The following is a 19429-nucleotide window of genomic DNA, read 5'->3' as shown; positions in this document are numbered from 1 at the left end:
CCTCTTGATCGTCATAGAATTAATCGTCAAGTTCAATCTACACGTTATCCCCAGGCATCAACCTTAGTCCTTCATGTCCTTGTCTTCTTTCAAGGAAGAATGCGAGGCTTCCAGTCCGTCTGCTCTGTTCAGGTCTAAGGTTTCTCGTCCTCCAGGTAAGGAAACGTAATTGGCTGGAACTTCGAGCACAGGATAACAGTTTCTAGTAGATTTCCAGGTCTGAGTTATCTTTTTGTCAGGGTCTTGTGATAGATTGCAATCTCCTGAGTTCTGTCACGCTGGACCGGCTTCAAGAAGCGTGTCCTGAGTCCTCCCATGCTGACACCGCTTGGTGCCCCAGTACCGTGGTACCCAATCCCACAACTCTGGATTTTTTAGTTGATCCTTGGCGCTGATGGTCGATAACGCGAGGACAGGCCGCTGCAATGTACTCTTGTACGGCTTCGTTGGGCCTGTCATACTTTCATGCCAAGACGCCTGTTTCTGAGGCCCTGCGGCGAAAGACCAGGGTTGAAAACTGGCGCTGTTCGATGCTCCTGCCCGTTTTGAAAACGGGATAAATTATCCGGCAGGCAACGATGAGCAAGACTTTGCGGCCGCTGCTCTGCTGCGCCCGCGAGCCTGGCTCGTCCTGTTGGCTCTTCGCTAGAATTTGCATCATGGTACCCGCTCCCACCCGTGGTTCAGCATGAACTCAGCGGGTGGTCGTATAAATTCGTCCTTTCCCGTGCAGTATCTGAAGCCGCTAAATACTCTCTTGGGATTTATTGGCCGATAGCAAGGTTGAAGTGGTACAGCTGGTGTTTCCCATGTCAGCCCCCACGGGCCAGTTTCGCAGGCTTTCTTTAGCCGGTGATCTGTCAGTGATTGAAGCACAGCAACACAGAGTGGACAAAAATAGTGCGCAGATGGATAGTTCCGATGCGGGGAGCCGGTCCGGTGAGGACGATTCAACTGGTTCGTCGGCTGTTCAGGCGAACTCGGGTATCACGTATGACCTTGCTCGACTGGACGGGGACTGCGAAGCCAGGGCGCTGGTCGGCCTGACGGGTCAGTTCGAGGTCGTAGGCTGTTACAAGGCGCGGGAGGGCTATGACTTTCAGCTATCCGAGCGGCCTCGCGTGCATATTGGACCGGATGCTTATACGTGCACCTGTTCGACCTATGTGGGCCATCCCGGTGTGGCGTGCCAGCATATTTTTGTGAGTGATTGAGGTTTTTATCATTGAAGTCAAACTTGAGCGCTGACTCTCGGCTGCAGTGGCTTCTGGATCAGCTACATGGCTGCTTCGTGTCTCGACCTCCTGCATCTGAGGTGACATTGCTGAACGATGGAGGCTCGCCCGACCTTCCGCGCGTTGAGCGGCTTCTTGATGGCAAGCTGGAGGCCGTAGCAGAGCAGCTTAATTGTCCGTATGTCCTGTCCCAGTCGGAGGGCGGTATGAGCCGCTCTCAGAAAGTCAGAGACATCATGTCTGCCTTCAACGCGGAGACTCTCTCGGACGAGTTTCGTCTCGATCTTGTCGAAAGCGCGGATCACTCGCGCACCCCAGAGCAGTGCGTGGTCCAGGGTGACTTCGAAGCCACGATTTTCCGACTTGCTCTGCACGACGACGCCGTCTACTCCAGTCTGTGTAAGGCGATGCCGTCAGGTGCTTGTGCGGCGATATACTTTGACAAGGTGCAAGAGAATTCGCGTAGGCTGCTCGTGGAATTCGATCACTATTGCCAGACCGGGCAGCTTCCTGAAGACCAGATAAGCATAGAAGTCGACGATGTTGTCAAGCAGCTACGGCGCAACGTCAACCGTATACAGCAGAACATTGTTTCTCGCGCACCGCACGGGTCCGAGGGAGCGGCCAAAGCACTGGTGATCTTGCTAGAGGACATCTGCAACCGCAACAAAGACGCCCTGGACGGTAACAGGTGGGAACGAGTGACATTTGACGGCGAGGACGAGGACCAAAGGAATTTGTATTACCAACTCATCGGCCGAGCAGACGAGACAGGCGAGTTCTTCATCCTCGAGACGCTCGAGAAAATACAGCCCAGGGCCCTGGATCAGTTCGGGGACAGGCTGGGCCGCATACTCCAGAAAGTCGAGGTCAACAGGGCACCCAAAGCATATATCTTGAGGCTGAGTGCCCTGGTACGCACTGTTGAGTCAGTTTCAGTTTCTACTGGCTCTGGGCAGAAGCGGCCAGCCACTGCTACGTCTGGGGGCAACACGACCAAGCGCAGCCGGTGAGGTAAGAAGGATCGGGTGTTTGCTCGGTGGGTTGGTTTTTTATACATGCCATTTGCTTGGTGTTTGTTCTGTTTTAGATACCCTTTCGAAATATGGATCAATCATTATCGTCGTCGAGACTATACACCCTTTGTTTTGGTATCGTTGTAGCTCCTTGCCTTTTGTCGGATGGCGCTGGCATAGAAGGCCGGCCGCAAGGAATATATATATCGTGGAAGTGAGGCCATAGAAAACACTATGCCTTAACAACGCATCAGACCGATGACCATCATTAGATCGTGTACAGAGGAAACGACAACATGAAACTATCCACAAGTCAAATAAGTCCGAAACTATATATATATATATAGCAGTCATATAGCAAGACATTATATATAACAACACCCGCAGTATCAAAGCCAAGCCGAATGACAGCTAGGTCGAGCGTCCACCCCTTATCTTAGTAAAAGTGGACTGTAATCTGGATCCTAGATCTTTCCGAGGTGAATATCGCGTAAGTGTATCGGTCCATAGATAATTTGGAAACTAACTATTCAGAAAGCCTGCTCTGTTGATTTTGCATCTTACGTAGGGTAAAAAGTTGGGTTTGGAATATATTGTCAAAAAGGGAACCTATTTCAACAAACCTGGCCGGCTGGCCCAATGGTAAGGCGCTTGACTACGAATCAAGAGATTGCAGGTTCGAGCCCTGCGTCGGTCATTTTTTTTTAAATTTTTTTTTGGTCTTTTTTCTTTCGTTCTTTCCGTTGTTTTCTGGCAATTAATGAACAGGTACGGCCGAGAAGAAATTTGGTTTCATCATTGCGACAGTAGCGGCCATGTTTTTTGTCAAGTCTCTTCATGATGGTGCAATAAATGAATATGGTCTGAGACAACAACCCCCAATGACCTTAGGTATAAAGGAACAGTTGTGCTGATAGAGGTAAGTACCGACATCATCGGGGAATACTCTGGCCCATGCTAGGATAGATCAAGTACCACTCTTCCCTGCAGCTTCCCCTCAGCCATCTCCTGGAAGATACTTGTCAAAGCGTCCATTTTCTCCGTCCGCACATGTGCCTTGATGATACCTCGAGCGGCAAACTCCAACGTCTCAAGGGCTTCTGTGCGATTTCCAACGGCCGAACCGGTGATCGTCGCAAGCTTCTCCAGGATGAAGCCAGGGAACGCAGTCGCAATGGGCTGGGGGCTGTGCTCCGGGACGCCGACACAAACGAGGGTGCCGTTGAAGCGCAGCATAAGGAGGGCCTGGGCGTACGCTGCGTTCGAGGCCGTACAGACGATGGCGGCGTGGGATCCCAGACCATCGGCCAGTGATTGGACGTGCGCGGCGATGGCCTCGCCCTTGTCGTCTGTGGGGAACTGGGTGATGTCCACGAAGTGCTCTGCGCCGGACTCCTTGACGAGTGCTTCTTTGCTACCGTGGTCGATGCCGATGACGCGCAGGCCCATGCCTCGACTGGCCAGCTGCACTGCGATGTGTCCCAGCCCGCCGCCGGCGCCGGAGATCACCACCCATTGTCCTGGCCGTGCGTGACTGCGCTTGAGTGCCGCATATACTGTGACGCCAGCGCAGAGCATGGGGGCTGCCTCTTCCGAGGCGAGGCCGTCGGGAATCGGAGTTACATAGTTTGCTGGGCCGACTGTGTATTGTTGGAATGTGCCGGGGGAAAAGTATCCCGAGATCTTCTGTTTGAAACAGAGCCCATCAGAGCCGGCCTGGCATGGTTCTACATGTAGCATTCGTCAGTTCTGTGGTCGTTTCTGATAGCGGCACACCGAGAACGAAGAGCACACATACGGCAATTGCCACAAGCGCTCGAGACCCATTTGACACCCACTCTGTCTCCGATTTTCAGGCCCGATTCTTCCGCTCCAGGGCCGAACTTGACCACTTTGCCCACTCCTTCATGACCGCCCACCTGTCCTGCCGGGGCAGGAAGTGGAAGCGACGACCACTAGAGATCTGTTAGCTGGACAGCGACGGTGAGATTGGGTGGACTTGCGCTATTTGTCATGACACCGTAGTCAGAATGACAAACACCCGAGTGCGTCCTGGAGAGTCACGTTAGCCTGCCCAACAGACATTCCAAGGCTTTCTTTTGGAGCCAAGCGAAATATACAGATTGATAAGGACTTCACCGGGGCCAGGCTCAGGCACATCAATCTCCTCAATCTTTGTGGAGTTGGTGCCAGGCTGGTCATAGACTACAGCCTTTTGCTTCTTGGGAATACCCAGATCAGTCATCTTGGCAGTTGTTCTTGTATTCAGTGTTGTCGAAGAATGAGAGAAGAGATGATTGCGTGAAGGTGGGTAGTAGTAGATTGATTGCCCAAGGAAAATTCAAATTTATTTCCTACAAGCACACGGCGCGTACCCCAAGTACGCCTTTTATGCTTGATCGCCCCTGTCTGCTCGGAGCTACGACGCCAGGCTTGTGCTACAGCGCTGTTCCGCTACTGTACTAACGTAGGGGCCATTCGTCAGCACAATGAGGGAGAAAGAGGAGTCGATCAAAGGGTGGATATGCACCAAGATCACCGCGGCACAAAAGCACAGGGAAGCATGCGCCTAGGCAGTAGACGCTCCAAATCAACCGTCCTGACTGGAGGAGATGATTAATGAATCAGTTGGGGTTCTACCGACTCCTACCATTGTCTTACTTACTCTTATCACCTTGGATTGGAGTACGAGGATTGCGGGAAATGGGCTACGCCATGAGGGGTATGACGAGTATGGCTGCACCCAGCGTGTCATCGATGTATCGTTTAGTCTTAAATAAGGAAAGATCGTAGCAATCTGGGCCAGCCAGCATGATCGCCTCGGCTGTGCTTTTGCAGATATGTCCAGACTCCAGAGATGTATCATTTGACAGCCTGTGGGAGACTGAGAGGGGACATGATCCGATCACTAAAGTCTTAGAGGGAGTTAAGTATGGGGAGCGTGAGACAGCCCCCGGGAGTCAAAGCATGATGACATTGAGGGACTATTATATATATATATATATATATATATATACTATACACTACATTCGCCAGATAGGCTACGGGTCATACTGATTGCAATGTCATCACAATAAACATCCACCCCCACTATGGGACCGCTCGGCGCAATGTCCGCTGATGGAGTCCTGTCCTAAGTCAACAAAAGACAAGGACTCTAGAAGATCTTCCTCCTGAGTCTCTTTATCTCGCTATCTATCAAACAGTGACTCTGTATTTCGTAAACACCTCAAGCGTAGTTTTGCCCTGGCGCAAACCGACAGAAAGACTTAGACTTCCCAACCGCCCACAATGCCCATCCCAATCGTCGACTCGCACATCCACCTATTCCCCGAATCCCACCTTCTAGCTCTCGCATGATACACACCAGACAGCCCACTGGGGTCCCGGCACTTCATCGACGAATGCCGCACCGCAACAGCTTCCACTTCTACCTCCCCAGATCCCGCCCAAGAAACGCATCTGCGCGGCTTCATCTTCCTCGAAACCGACCGCAGGTCCTCCGTAGAGGAGTCGGAGTCCGGCTTGGGCTGGTCCCACGCTCTAGATGAAGTCTCGCTGCTGGCGCGCATTGCGGCAGGGGAGCCAGTTGCGCGCGAAAGACACAGCGAATCGGATAAGGAGCTGTGTCTGGGGATTGTCCCTTGGGCGCCTGTGCCTGGGGGTCCCGAGGCGTTGGAAACGTACCTCGCGCTTGTCAGAGAGAGAACTAAGACGGAGAATTTCTGGAGGAAGGTACGGGGGGAGAGGATGGGGGGAAGCCGGTGACGCTGGTTATTAGTACGTTACTTCCCCCCCTTTCCTCCCGAGTCTTCTATCGATGACATTCTATACAGGCTGACTGACTGGAATTCTGAAGACCATCTTTGCAAGCCGAATCTCCGATTACCGCATTCCAGCGCTGATTCTGTTACTTCCAATCCTGGTTTTGTGGAGTGGAAGACCCTAATTCTTGCCATAGCTCGGTATCCGACTACGTACATGAAGCTCTCTGGCGGCTTCTCGGAGCTACCACCTCTTGTTACGACCCCTGACCTGGATATTGCTTTGCTGGTTGCGCGGCTACAACCCTGGACAGATGTGGTTTTTGACGCTTTCGGTTCAGAGCGAGTCATGTTCGGATCAGACTGGCCAGTCTACAATATTGGTGGCGGTGGTGGTGGAAATGAAGTCTCTTGGGGGCGTTGGAAAAGCGTCGTGGAGAGTATCCTGTGCAGAAGAGGACTTGCCGACGAACAGAGAATGGGAGTCTGTGGACAGGTTGCAGTGGCAGCGTATGGAATAGAGATATAAAGTGCAGCTTATAATGGAAGTATATACATATCACATAGCATACGCCTCCTCGTTCTTTTCCTCATCATGGCGGAAATTAGCACGATCATTGGAGATTCACAAACAGTCCTCCATCCACAAGAAGCTGTGCACCAGTCTGCCCAGCCATCAATCAGCAAAGATTCCGGATACTCTGTCCCATGAATTGCACAAATTACACTCACCACATAGCCACTCAACTCCTCACACGCCAAAAACACCGCTGGACCAGCCAAGTCGGGCGGCTGACCCAATCGCCCCAGCGGAATCCTGCCCTCCATATACGCCCTCTTCGCAGGATCACTCATATCCGCATCATTCAACTGCGTCCGGATGGTCCCGGGGAGTAGTGCATTGCACCGGATCCCGTACTGGCCCAGCGCCACCGCACACGACTGCATCAGGCTGAGCACCCCGGCCTTGGTGGGGGTGTAGTGCGTCTGCTGCCCGCCGCCCACGAGCGCCGAGATCGAGCTGATGCCGATGATCGAGCCGCCCGGCGGCGACTGAGCCTTCGCCATCTGCCGCGCGGCGGCTTGGGTTGCGTAGAAGGCGCCGCAGAGATTCGTCGAGACCGTGTGGCCGAGGAGGGGAGGATCGACCTTGTGTGCGTGCGGCGAGGTTTTGGTTGATCAGTACGCGGAAGTTAAAGAAACGGGGGCAGAGAGAAGGTAAGGCAAAGCGCGAGCGTACTCCAGGAAATCTTCAAACTTGCACACGCCCGCGTTGCTCACAAACACATCTAGCCGTCCGAACGCCTCAACCGTCTTCTCCACAAATTCCCGCCCCGTTGCGGGCTGTGTCACGTCCCCCGCGACACTGAGGAACCTGCCTTCCTCGGACCCGACGATCTCAGCAACGTCCCTCCGCAAGGCTTCCAGGAAGGGCTCGTCACTCGGGCCCCCGAGATGATTGACTGCCACCTTGGCGCCGTGGCGGAGATAGTCGAGAGCGATGGCCTAGGGTGGGAGAATGTCAGCTGCGATGCGCAGGTGCATGATGTATTAAGTGTTGAGGCTTCAGTACTCTTCCGATTCCCGTTAGTCCGCCGGTGATGGCTGCAACTTTGCCGATTTGGGCAAGAGGCATTGTGACGTTTGCTTGCTGAACCTGTGCTCTGTAGAGCGCCGACGCTTAACGCTTAGGACCTGGTGTGTCTCTCTGTCTGCAGCGAGCGACTAACACGCGTTGTGTTAGAAAAATGATTTGGGGGATATAGTCCAGTGCACTGTCCGCCGATCTGATGATTTGCTTCCATTCTTCTTCAATATCTGATTTTCTAGATGAGAAACTGCTGGAACCCCGCCGAGGGGTAGCTACTCAACTACTAACCTAGCTATGTCCTGCTGAGTTGATGCTGGTGATAAGGCGATTGGTGGAGCTGGATTTCCCCCTCGGGACTTCGTGCGATTGATACCCCGAGACCACAAGTCCACACAGTTGGAGGTTACGCCGGGGTGGAATCTGGCTGAGGTTGGTGCTACAAAAATGGTATGGGAATGAAGTTTATGATTGCATGGGTAGAGATATAATCAACAAGATTCAAGGATTGCGTCTATCTAAAAAAAACTATGTAGTTCTTCTCCCATATGTACAGTCGAACAAGAAGCGCAGGGTAAGCCGCCAGTCAAAAAAAAAAAAAAGGTTAACAATCTATTGAGTCGTATCTTTCTCTTTCTCAGCGGGTAATGCCAAGCTCTTCTGAGGGGCCGGGGTCAGTATAGAAGACGCAAGGATCAAAGGCGCTGCGGGATTCAATTCAAGCCCGAATCCAGGCTTGTCCAGGACCGAAACGTCGAGGTATCCCTGCGTCGGGATGGGTTCATTCAGGAAGAGATTGCCGAACACCGGCTCGACGGTCTTTCCATCAGCAGAGTTGGCCAGGTGCTCCTGAAACGGCGAGTTCGACTGCGATACGACAAAGTGATATGAATAGGGACCCGATGCGTGGGGGACGACGGGGATGTCATACGCCGCTGCAAGTGCGGAGACCTTGAGCAGCTCTGTCATGCCGCCCACCCACATCACGTCGGGCTGGATGATGTCGAGGTTGCGGCCCTCAACGAGTTTCCGGAAACCATAACGAGAATACTCGTGCTCACCGGAGGTGAATTTGACGGTAGGATGGGCGCGCTTGAGCAGAGCATGGCCGTCAAAGTCATCTGGGGTGAGACACTCCTCCCACCAGTCGATATTGATTCCTTCGGCCTCGCACCGCTTGACGAGCTCGATGGTGTATGGTACATTCAACGACATGTAACAGTCCACGCGCAAGGGGAAGTCGGGACCAACGCTCTCTCTCTGCTTGCGGAGATATGCGACGTTCTTCAATAATCCTTCCGTACCCTCATCAGGACCATGAGGCAGGGCCACCTTGGCTCCGGAGAAACCCATTGCTTTGGCTGCGCCGGGCTGCGAGCCTGTGCAGTAGAAGTCCAATCGTGAGCGGGTTGCACCGCCGATCATCTTGTAGACGGGCTCGTTGCGAATCTTGCCCAACAAGTCCCAGAGAGCGAGATCGATGACAGAGATAACGGCGACTGGGAGACCCTTTCTGCCGTAGAACATAGAAGCACGGTACATCCTCTCGAACAAGTCGTTGGTGTCACGGGGATCTGTCATTGGAGATGGGAGTTAGCGATTTTCACACTTTCTCACACAAGTAGACGCTCTACTGTGAGTTATCTTTTTTTTTTTTTTTTTTTCCTTCTTTTTATCACCAAGGGCGTGAATCTTACCGGCGCCAATGAGGAAACGCTCGAAATGCTGGTGTACCAACCAGCAGGCTGGGGGACCACCGAATCCAGTCGCAAATCCCTTGGTTCCGTCGGTGGCTCCGACCTCAACACAGAAGGATCCCAGCACATTGATACCCCAGGATGTCCGGGAGCCGCGATATTGGGCCCATTTTGTCATGGGAGTGGAGATGTCGCTGTCGATCAACCAGTGACCACCTTTGACCTATAGATAGGGAGTGTACCCTTAGCCATCGGAATCGAAGAGACCACGAGCTAACACAACGTCAGGACGATAACTTACATTGTGATAATCACCTCCCGATCCTACTCCACCAATGATGAAAGACCGAATCTCCTTGATGTGGGGGAAGGCTGATGTGGTAGTCATGTTGGGCTAAGAGGATGTATTGCTTGCCGGTTGACCACAAAACAAATTAGAAAATATAGAGAGACAGATCAGAGAGATTCGGGAGGTTTCTCGCTCAGCAAGAAGAGGGAAATGGGGCATATTTGAGCACGAGTCAACCCGGTCTCCATCGAGGGGCAACGGTTGATTCTCTCGAACATGTTCCTATATCTCGGGGCATTGCTTGCCCGAGATCAACACGTGCGATTGGCGAAGCTCAGTGTGTCTGTATAGCACCCAAGTAAGGTAGGACACTTCTCCCCGGCTGGGATCGGTGATTGAAATGATCAGTTAGTATGTTGAAAATAGCAAATCCCCTGTTCCTTCGTGCCATCTACTGTTCCATTTGCGGAGAATCAATTCCTGAAGCTGCCGCCAAATCAGTGAACTCTTCGTGATGGATTTTGCGGCGTCAACAAAAAGCGACTTGAAACTTGAGACTTGAGAGAGACCCGCGGTGGCTGCCTCAGGCACCGACCCGGATGCTCGTGATCATTGTTTAGTCCCGATGGCCTTCTCGGTCTTCCTTTCTCTCGTTCCTATTCTTTTTCTCTTTGCTTCAATTCCCCATTTTTTGGGCCTCTTCTGTTGATTTTCATCATTTATTGATCTCCGCTGGCTATCATTCGACACCCCTGGCTCCTTACGTCTGTGACGATCATGTCTCGTTGCTGCTGATGGTCTGCTGCTACTGGAAGCTTTCCATAACTCCGAGCCGAACTCGCTAGAACACAATGCCGAACGCTGTTGTAGCTGCAATTCAGAAGACTCCACAAGCGTCACAGCCACGGCACAATCAGACTGATCAGAATCAGAGAGAGGAACAAAGTGCTGATGATTCCTGGTCTGCGGGTGAGAGCGATAATGATCATGTCGCCCAGAACGGGTCCAGTACTGCCCGAGGTTTGAAGAGGAAGCGCCCGCTCACGGTATCGTATGTTGCGCTCCTCCCTGTCGATATTGCTGCTATCTCAACGATGTTCACATAGCTCTGGCCTGTTCCAGCTGCGGATTCTGACGTATAAACTGTAGATGTGAGCTTTGTAAGCAACGTAAAGTCAAATGTGGTATGTATTGGCTGTCCGGCGCTCCGTCGCATCCTCTATCTGGTGATTCCCTCATCTGACAGGCATAGATCGAGCCCAGCCAAGCTGTGGGTGGTGCGCTCGTAATGGCCAATTGTGTGAATATAAGGAACGAAAGAAGCCCGGTCTTCGGGCTGGGTATGGGAAGGAACTAGAGCAGCGGCTCGGTATGCAGAATACTTCCTTGCTGATTTCTCTCTCGCTCGCTGACAATCAGGACCAGACCGGCTAGAGCAAGTCATTCAGAATCAAGCCCGTCTTATTGAAACCCATATCCTTCAGAGCCAACCCCGTCTGAACCATGACTTATCTCACCCGGGGCCACTTTCATATAGTTCCCCGTCGGAACCATCTGCAGTTAACGGCCCAAGCCCTCGCAAGGCGCTCTATTTCCATGAGGCCTCAGCAACCCCCATGTCAACTCGCGCGAATGATGTATCTATAACCAGTCCCTCGGACACATCTACTAAGAACGCTATGCAGATCCATCTTTCAAAAGGCATATCTTCAGCGGGTCTACTCCCATCACTACCCGAACCTGGTCCACATAACGACTACATAGGCAACGAGTCATCATTGAAGGTGCCGGTGAACTTATTCTCCAGTCAGGAGCACTCCCTTACTGATCCGGAACTTGATCTGCCTCCGTATGACCTTCTATATGCGTTGGTGGACCTCTACTTCGAGCACATCAACACGTGGTGTCCTATCCTCCACCGAAGAACAACCCTGGATACCTTTTTCGGACCGACGCCTCTCGACGAAGCCGATCGCATGGTTCTTTATGCCATAGTCGTGACAACTCTCCGTTTCTCGAGTGATAGTCGTCTAAGTGAGCAGAACCGCAAGCGCTACCACGACTCTTCTAAGCAGAAGGTCCTCCTATATGGGCTGGAGAACTCGTCCGTCAAAGCACTCCAAGCATTAGTGATTCTGGCTCTAGATCTGGTCGGATCCTCCAATGGCCCGCCTGGTTGGAAACTGCTTGCGCTTATCACGCGGTCAGCCGTCCAGCTGGGATTAGCCGTCGAATCCAAATCTTGTCTTATTGCTCCTGTCTATCCGTCGATCTATACATTAAGAGCAATCACTCTACCGGAACCAGATTCCTGGATTGAGGATGAAGGTCGACGAAGATTATTTTGGATGGTGTACCTCTTGGACCGGTATTCTACCATCGCGACAGCATTCGACTTCGCCCTGGATGACAAAGATATTGACCGCAAGCTTCCCTGCAAGGACGAATATTTCACGAAAAATCAGCCAGTTGAAACTAGGTGGTTCCAACACTCCCGCGAGCGCCCTGGCTATCTCAGCCGGGCAGAGAATGTTGGCTCCTTCGGATTGTACGTGGAGGTTCTCGGTATCCTTTCACGGGTACACGTCTTTCTGAAAAGACCGGTAGACATCGGCTCCTTATCTGATGTAGAGGAGTGGCAAGCGACGTACCGCAAATTGGACAGCGATTTGACTTCATGGGAGTTCAGTCTCCCGGCTGAATACGCGTACGAAAACTCCTCCCGGCTGCTCAATGGATCGAAACACACCAAGGGTCTCCATTGCGACTGGGTACAGCTTCATTCCACTTACCAAACGTAAGGTTTCCCTCCTCTAACATGACCTCATTCACATGATAGATCATTAATGGCAATCAGAGCTGTGATTCGACTTCATTCATCCGCCGCATATCCGACCACAAGATCTCCGATCTTCACACCATCGTACAGTGCCAGTCAACGATGCTTGCTGGCCGTCGATAACATCTTATCAGTAACACGCTTCGTTGTAGAAAACAACATTCTCGACAAACTGGGGCCACCATTCGCTTTTACTCTCTGGGTCTCTGCTCGTCTGTTGCTCGTGCACGGCTCTACCATAGCTCGCACCGTGAGCCCTGACATTATTTTCTTCGTTGACACGCTTGCCCAGATGGGCAGATACTGGAAGGTGGCAGAGCGTTATAGCTCCATCTTGCAGCGCGTCCTTGACGAGTACGGCGAATACCAACAATCCGGTGCAACCGAAGGCGAGCGGTCCACACCGTCGAGCGTGAAGATCCTTGCGGACATGCGCCGTTGCGCATTTGACCTGGACTTCCTCATCTCCCGACAGCCACGCTCGTCACCGGCGACCAGCCACCGCGCAGTGCCAGTAGCACCCGCACCACCACGCAACCTTGCACCGAACGAACTCGAATACCTCGATGTCTTCGGTTTCTTCAATGTTCCTCGTGTGCCCGCCGGACGAGCCCCGGACCTCATCAGTCTGGACATGAATACGGCAGTCAACAATCCCATGTCAATCCATGGGTTGACCGACACAGGCCCCACAAATTCTATTGTGGATAATGCTCATTCAAACTGCAACGAATTCAACATCACCAACTACCTGATCCCGACTCCCGAGACGGATTGGCTCTTTCGGCCCGGTGGATGATCTCCATTGCTGTCTTCATTGACTTCCTCATCGACTTTCCACTCGTGGGACCACCATTCCCCGCGTGTGATCATGGACATCGTGTCCACGATGACACGCTCGCAAGAAGGATCCTTGGCTCTTCCTGCCTCAAGTTGTCCCTTGACTTGACGCCTTAGAGTGAACCAACTAAGGCGTAGAGGCATCCCATTAGCCGTTGAGTTCAACACGTCCTTTCAGCTCTTGTAGTCGTCAGGACTACGCCTACGGCTATGGCTTGCTTCACCTATACGACCACTCCGTTTTATTAACGGTGGATACATGTGTTTGTCATGCAGCAAATATATGGACCAGCCTGCTACTCAGCACTCTTACTACTGCTGGGGGTCTTAGAGAGCACAGAAAATCCTCTCAAATCAGCCTGCAGGTGAAGTATAAGACATCATCAGAAAAATGTTGCAGGAATTCAATTTGTATCATTACTCATGCTTCTTGACTCGTGTTGACATGGTCCCTCTTGTACATTGATTGCCCTCTGCACGGCGAGAATCCATTGTTTCCACTCACCAGAGTATCCCCCAGATGCAACCCTCCAGGAGTCAGAACGTGACACAAGAGAGGCTCGGGGATACACACTCTTAGGATCCAGCCCAGAACAACACATGAAAGTAGATGACAAATTAAGAACCTAGAAAATCAGAGAAAAACAAAAGACTGATGATTCGTTTCACATGTCGTAATAGAGGAGACCAGAAAAAGTCATTGAGTGAGCAAATCAATGAGCTTGCACCCTTCCGCAAAAAGTGATAGTCCCCCAACTTTTCGAAGTAACACGCGAGGTCGAGCCTTAGAATACACCCTTCCGATTTAGAAGAAAGAACAAAGTGTCCCTTAGAGAGCATTGAGTCGTGACCAAAGCGAGCCAGTCGCCATCACGCACTAAAGGGAGAAAGTCATCAGGTCGTAGATGCATTGGCCGTGATAGATGCGTTGGACGTGTCGGAGGTCTCTGTTTGTTTACCTTTCTCGTCCTCACCGTCCACAGGAAGCTCAATACGAACGAGAATCTCCTCGAGGAAGCCCTCAAGGAACGAAACGACGCCCGAGCCCATTCCAACCGGCGATTCGTTATCCCAACCGTCAAGGCGAGAGAACGAAAGGACGAGATCGTTGACAATGCTTTCAACCATCTCCTGAACGTATTTGCGAGTGGCATCAATCTCGAAAAGCTTCTCTGGATCTTCGCCACTATGCAGCATAGCCTGGCGTGCAATAAGTTCTGTCTGACCCGCACGGCGACGTACAGCAGCTTTCAGAGCGGGGATGATAACACTGGTGAGAGGCGTGACTGCTTCGAGATCAGGATCTCTGGTCAATATTAGTTCAGTGTCCTGGATCTGAGCATCAAGCGGCCTGGGGGCGAAATGACGAAACGGGTTGTTGGGGTCGTCCATGGGGCGTGTTGTGTGTTTCGGTCGAGGCGGCTGGGATGAGGTATGCTTTGGGGTGGGTGGAGGACGTGGATGTGGGAGATAGTGAGGATGTTGTTCAGATCGAACCTCCACTTTTGTGGAAGGTTTTTGTTCGGTGTATTTTGAAGGAGTAGGAGGTGGCTTTCGCTCATGAAACGACACGTCTTTCGGTGCGGCTGAAGCGCCGGTTCGATGCTTTGGTTGACCTGATGAGCTGCTTGGCGAAAGGTCGAGTTGAAGAAACACTGAATCCTGTGCTAGAGACTGTTGTAGAGCTCTGTTGTACTCGCTTGTGCTAGGGCTCTCTTTAGGTTTCCCAGCAACTGGTTTCTGAGCGCGTGTAGGGGTTTGTGGGGGTCTGACGTCTGCAGCTTTCTGTTTCACTGGCGACGGGGGCAATGGGACCTTAGTGGGAGATGCACTAGTCACAGGAGCAGAGCCTCTCTTTTTCGGTGAGTCTGGCTGAAAGTAGCTTGGTTTCAATTTCTCTTCGCGATGCTCGCCCGGGATTGATCGTTCTGCATGATCATGATTCCTCGCGTTTGCACCCGACGCTTTCAAATGGTTCAAAGCTGATGTGCGTCCGGCAGGGCGAACTGTGCCAAAGTCCCACAAGTCTTCCTCATGTTCGGTGTCTTTCTTACCAGACAGAGGCTCTTGTAAATATTCCTCATCTGCCCCAGCAACCTGGACGCCACTGCGAATCTGCCAGCCCTCGAAGCGCTCAATCAATTCAGTGAGATATGTCGTTCTCCTTGCCCGCTTCACAAATGGATGCTCCAGTAATTCCTTGGCTGAAGGTCTCTCTCTTGGGTCACGCCGCAAACACAATTCGACAAAATTTTTGAACGTCTTGCTGAACGGCCCCTGCAGTGTGGGAGGAGCATTCTTTGGGATCAAGAACAAGACCTTCATCGGATGGATATCAGAGTAAGGTGGTTCGCCAAGAGCCAACTCTATGGCGGTGATTCCCAGAGACCAGATATCAGCTTTATAATCATATCCCGACTGTTTGATGACTTCTGGAGCCATCCAGAACGGGGTTCCCACGAAGGTATTTTTCTTTGTCATCGTGGCTGAGAGTTGGCTTGAGACACCAAAATCCGCGAGCTTCACCTGGCCGTTAGAAGTGAGGAGGATATTGGCAGCTGCACAGACTGTTAGCATCGCATATGGGTGTCAATGGGACACCAGTATAGGTAGGTACCTTTCACGTCACGGTGCAGCTTTTTGTCATTATGCAAATAATCCAGGCCGCGCAACAGTTCTCTCATGATGATTGTGATATATTCCTCTGGGATTGGCCCCGGACGGAGTAGGTCGCTGCAACTTCCTCCAGAGCAGAATTCCATGATGATCCACAAGTGGGAGCCCTTGAGAAAGGAGCCATGATATTTCGTCACGTATGGCGAATCAAGTTCCGACAAAATGGCAATCTCCTGAATGATGTCTTCAACTTCATCTTCGGCATTTTCGACATCAATGATTTTGATTGCGACGGACGTTCCTGTACGCTTATCGACACTGCAACGAACGGAAACTTTGGTCAGCTGTCTGGTTTCTGCATTGGGAGGGGGGAGGCACAGCTTTACCCCTTGTAAACTCGTCCAAAGCTTCCACCACCTGTCAACCAGAAATGTCAATAAAGCCTGGCGAAGCGTACGACATGTCATCGGGAATTGAAACGCACCGATGCAGTTCTGTCTCATGTAGATGGTTTCTGGATCTACCATTCCTTCCATTGTCGCGGCTCCAGAGCAATCACAACGAGAGAGATGTCAGGTCCTTGATGACACTACAGCGTTTTGATACGATCAATTAGCAAACCGCAATCCAGAAGCAATTTATACCCGAATTGAGAGGGGTTGTGGTGACAAGGGACTCGCGCGCGTGTAGAAAGGGCGCATAGCATAATCAAGGGTTTGTCCGGAAGGGCGATCCTGAACAAATGTCTGATCCAGGAAAAGGGATACATACCAATTGCCCTGAATAGGCTAAGCGTGTAGTTTGTTAGGCCAATGCAAGAAAGAATATGACATTGGAGAACGTCTTGACGTGATGTCGTTTGGGAAGAGCGTTGACTATCGACACAGTTAGTGAGACATTCATGCATATAGAGATTGATGGTCGATATGCTTGACTCTGTACTGACCTGTTGTCTGACTTTCTAGGCTTGAACAGATTCCACGGAGTCTAAGCAGTCGTTAACAACCAGGCATACTTCGAGAGGCAGAGGACTAGCAGCTAGGAAAGAGTGACGGGCATAGAATCTTACTTACCAGGAGCCCTAAGTCCAAAGCATCAAAGTTCAAAGCAGGTACCAGTATCCGCTCCGGTCTTGAATAAGTCAGAGTTGAATTCCCTTGCGTCCCTGGAGAGAGCAACCAAGTCAACAACAACAATAACAGAAGCGTTGATTGGGACAGCGCGGGGTTCATTCTGCCAGGCGGTGAGGTTTATCTCCGCACTGCTCTTGCATCATTTTGTTAGGCGGTGAACCCCCCCTGATAGGAGATCACATCTATAAGGAGACTACGATTCACTGCAGTGCATACATACTATCTCATAAGAAAGGGATTCCGTTTGCCTGTGTGAATGTATTAATTGTGCATTCATCCTGCGCTAAGGAGGGAATCCTATCATTATGTTGTGCGGTCTAACTATCTCCCAGGCATAACGTCTGTGATGCTTGGGCTCCAGTCGTAGAAGGTAGCGAACGAATTGGTTTGGATTCCTCAATCTTCAAGATACCCTATCATTACCGTGCCGTTCTTCAGGCCGGCCTCATCAATGCTCACATCAAGTGAATCAATCAGATTGCGGCCCATCGAGTTCAACTCAAATTCGACGCCAACCTTATCCAGTAACGGGGGATCCGCTTTGAGCCACTCGTATATCCTTCTCACAGGATCTGTCAAGGCAAATCGTCGGATCACTCTTCCTGACGGGTGTCGGAACTGGATGCGGGTGGTAGTAGCAGGATCGGCCGGCGGCTCCGTATGTGGTCGGTCGTCTGGGATGGATGCGAACACCGATAGGCTTTCGGGAGTCTCTTCTGCCAGATCATTCTCCTCCATTTCGACATCTTCAGCGACAGCGACCTTGCCCTTGCCCTTGACATCTTCAGTGCTCCGAGTCAGCTCATCTGGATCTTCCACTCTTGGAGCTTGCGCAGTCCCGTCTCCCAAGCTGTTCCTCATTGCCATCTCCAACATTTCCTCTTCAGTCATCGCGTCAATGGTCTTCTCCTTCTTCTCGAACTTTCGTTTTGCCACGGGGTTCCGCACATTATGTTTGAGGCTGTACCGGTCCAAGAACTCATGTAGTTGCATGAGGAATTCCGCCGGCTTCATTATTGGCGGCCCTGACCAGACCTTCATTTGCTCGCCTGTCCGGGGATCCACAATGGCTATGTGAGGATAATTGTCAGAAACGTCGCTCGCCTGGAAATAATATTGCAGATAAGGTGTCGCGCGTTGGTCGTCTTTCGAGTACTGTAAGAATATGAAGTGCTCCTTGATTGTATCTTTGACACCGGGATCTTTCCACAAGTCTCTGTTCAAGACTTGACAATCGAATATGGACTGATCCTGAATATTGACGAGCAGCCATTTCTCGTTATCACGCCCTTCTTGCCGTGCAAGATCCCACGGTAGCCTCGACATGATATCGAAGGGGGGCCTATACATCGCCGCCAGCATGTTTTGTTTACTGGAGGCCTCAGACGCTCCTCCTGTGGCCGCTGCCAGTGTCTCGCGCTGTGAGTTTTCATCTCCCGCCCAAATATCTGCTGTGTCCGTTTGATTGAAGATTCCAGGTCGACCTAGCACATAGAAAGACAAGTTAGATATATGGCTGCTGACAGATACGCTAGGATAATACTAACCACGATGCTGCTGGCGTGCTCGTAACTGGCCCAATATGCTCGTATGCATTTCCCCATCATCAAAGTCGACCTCCGGTCCCACAAGCGTTTCCGTTGTTCTAGCCATCGGAGCTCTTACATCATCAGAGCTGTCCCTGCCCCCGTGATACATTTCCTCCTGCAAACGACGAGCCATGGCTTCATCATCCTCATACATCGATGCTTGCGGGGCCGGCTGGGATCGTGGTGCGGAAAGTGTCTCGTCAACAGCAACATCGTCGTCAGAGTCAATATGGACAACCCCGGATGCATCCTCATACCCAGTAGCACGCGAGGGCCTAGATGCAGCAGTCGATGATGCCGGTTCTTCAGTCAAAGATGCACCTCCATTCTCAAAGTAGAGTTGCATAGCCTGCTCAATATTGAAATCGGCTAACTGCAGATACTGTGTTGCCAGTGAGGGGGTTGAGCCCGTTATCTCGGTGAACTGAGCCACCACGTCGCCCTCCATGGTGAACAAGCCGGAGAGGAAGCCGCACGGGTGATAGATGAAGATGAATAGACTTCAGAAAGGCCAGAATGCAGTGTAGGAAGAAGGTGTGGAGGATGATGATTGTTAGTTCAAGACCAGGTGATGCAAAGACTGTCGGATGCGAAGCTAGTGATGGGGCACAGTCTCGAAGACGATAGAGGAGGATAGCACCATTCGTTTGAAAACACCTTGTAAACTAGATTTCGATTTATGCAAGTGCGTCCATTCGAGAGATGTCATGGAAAGAGCGGTATGTCAGTGCTGCCAGAAGAGACTCGTTGTGAGGGATCTGATAGCCTATCTATCTTGTGTCTAACTCAGCATTTGATCAGTGACGCACTTGCCCGCCGCTCC

At 51.6% G+C, this 19429-nt stretch overlaps 8 protein-coding genes and 1 non-coding gene across 9 annotated transcripts, besides 4 other annotated features; 4 read left to right on the top strand and 5 right to left on the bottom strand.

The window, feature by feature from the left end:
- Nucleotides 1-809: 809 nt before the first annotated feature.
- Nucleotides 810-2248, top strand: ACLA_006100 (uncharacterized protein; the record flags this gene model as incomplete). Its single annotated transcript, XM_001273278.1, has 2 exons — nt 810-1202; nt 1262-2248. 2 exons carry the CDS (start codon nt 810-812, stop codon nt 2246-2248), a joined length of 1380 nt encoding a protein of 459 aa, XP_001273279.1.
- A 628-nt stretch (nt 2249-2876) lies between these two features.
- On the top strand, nt 2877-2948 carry ACLA_006090. The gene has a single exon. It is a non-coding gene; the product is annotated as a tRNA-Arg (tRNA).
- A 260-nt stretch (nt 2949-3208) lies between these two features.
- ACLA_006080 (zinc-dependent alcohol dehydrogenase) lies at nt 3209-4496 on the bottom strand (the record flags this gene model as incomplete). The annotated part of the gene is made up of 4 exons (XM_001273277.1): nt 3209-3978; nt 4050-4206; nt 4255-4303; nt 4372-4496. 4 exons carry the CDS (start codon nt 4494-4496, stop codon nt 3209-3211), a joined length of 1101 nt encoding a protein of 366 aa, XP_001273278.1.
- Nucleotides 4497-5239: 743 nt separating this feature from the next.
- Nucleotides 5240-5267: a microsatellite.
- Nucleotides 5241-5272: a microsatellite.
- A 960-nt stretch (nt 5273-6232) lies between these two features.
- Nucleotides 6233-6544, top strand: ACLA_006070 (uncharacterized protein; the record flags this gene model as incomplete). Its single annotated transcript, XM_001273276.1, has 1 exon — nt 6233-6544. One exon carries the CDS (start codon nt 6233-6235, stop codon nt 6542-6544), a length of 312 nt encoding a protein of 103 aa, XP_001273277.1.
- Nucleotides 6545-6629: 85 nt separating this feature from the next.
- On the bottom strand, nt 6630-7651 carry ACLA_006060 (SDR family NAD(P)-dependent oxidoreductase; the record flags this gene model as incomplete). Its single annotated transcript, XM_001273275.1, has 4 exons — nt 6630-6680; nt 6748-7164; nt 7219-7521; nt 7589-7651. 4 exons carry the CDS (start codon nt 7649-7651, stop codon nt 6630-6632), a joined length of 834 nt encoding a protein of 277 aa, XP_001273276.1.
- Nucleotides 7652-8215: 564 nt separating this feature from the next.
- On the bottom strand, nt 8216-9688 carry ACLA_006050 (L-rhamnonate dehydratase; the record flags this gene model as incomplete). Its single annotated transcript, XM_001273274.1, has 3 exons — nt 8216-9177; nt 9301-9523; nt 9602-9688. The coding sequence occupies 3 exons, from the start codon at nt 9686-9688 to the stop codon at nt 8216-8218; spliced, it is 1272 nt and encodes a 423-aa protein (XP_001273275.1).
- Nucleotides 9249-9277: a microsatellite.
- A 752-nt stretch (nt 9689-10440) lies between the features above and the next one.
- Nucleotides 10441-13227, top strand: ACLA_006040 (putative C6 transcription factor; the record flags this gene model as incomplete). The annotated part of the gene is made up of 5 exons (XM_001273273.1): nt 10441-10640; nt 10739-10773; nt 10842-10958; nt 11015-12386; nt 12429-13227. The coding sequence occupies 5 exons, from the start codon at nt 10441-10443 to the stop codon at nt 13225-13227; spliced, it is 2523 nt and encodes an 840-aa protein (XP_001273274.1).
- Nucleotides 13228-14162: 935 nt separating this feature from the next.
- Nucleotides 14163-16420, bottom strand: ACLA_006030 (putative Ste20-like serine/threonine protein kinase; the record flags this gene model as incomplete). Its single annotated transcript, XM_001273272.1, has 4 exons — nt 14163-15826; nt 15886-16202; nt 16271-16301; nt 16369-16420. The coding sequence occupies 4 exons, from the start codon at nt 16418-16420 to the stop codon at nt 14163-14165; spliced, it is 2064 nt and encodes a 687-aa protein (XP_001273273.1).
- Nucleotides 14172-14205: a microsatellite.
- Nucleotides 16421-17413: 993 nt separating the features above from the next.
- ACLA_006020 (DNA-protein crosslink repair co-factor UBX5) lies at nt 17414-19054 on the bottom strand (the record flags this gene model as incomplete). Its single annotated transcript, XM_001273271.1, has 2 exons — nt 17414-18501; nt 18565-19054. The coding sequence occupies 2 exons, from the start codon at nt 19052-19054 to the stop codon at nt 17414-17416; spliced, it is 1578 nt and encodes a 525-aa protein (XP_001273272.1).
- Between the last annotated feature and the right edge of the window lie 375 nt (nt 19055-19429).

This window comes from Aspergillus clavatus, genomic scaffold (assembly GCF_000002715.2).
Source record: "Aspergillus clavatus NRRL 1 1099423829797 genomic scaffold, whole genome shotgun sequence".
In the NCBI taxonomy this organism is placed as follows: domain Eukaryota; kingdom Fungi; phylum Ascomycota; class Eurotiomycetes; order Eurotiales; family Aspergillaceae; genus Aspergillus; species Aspergillus clavatus.
The sequence above is the reverse complement of the archived record's forward strand: the minus strand, read 5'-3'. Positions and strand labels throughout refer to the sequence as shown.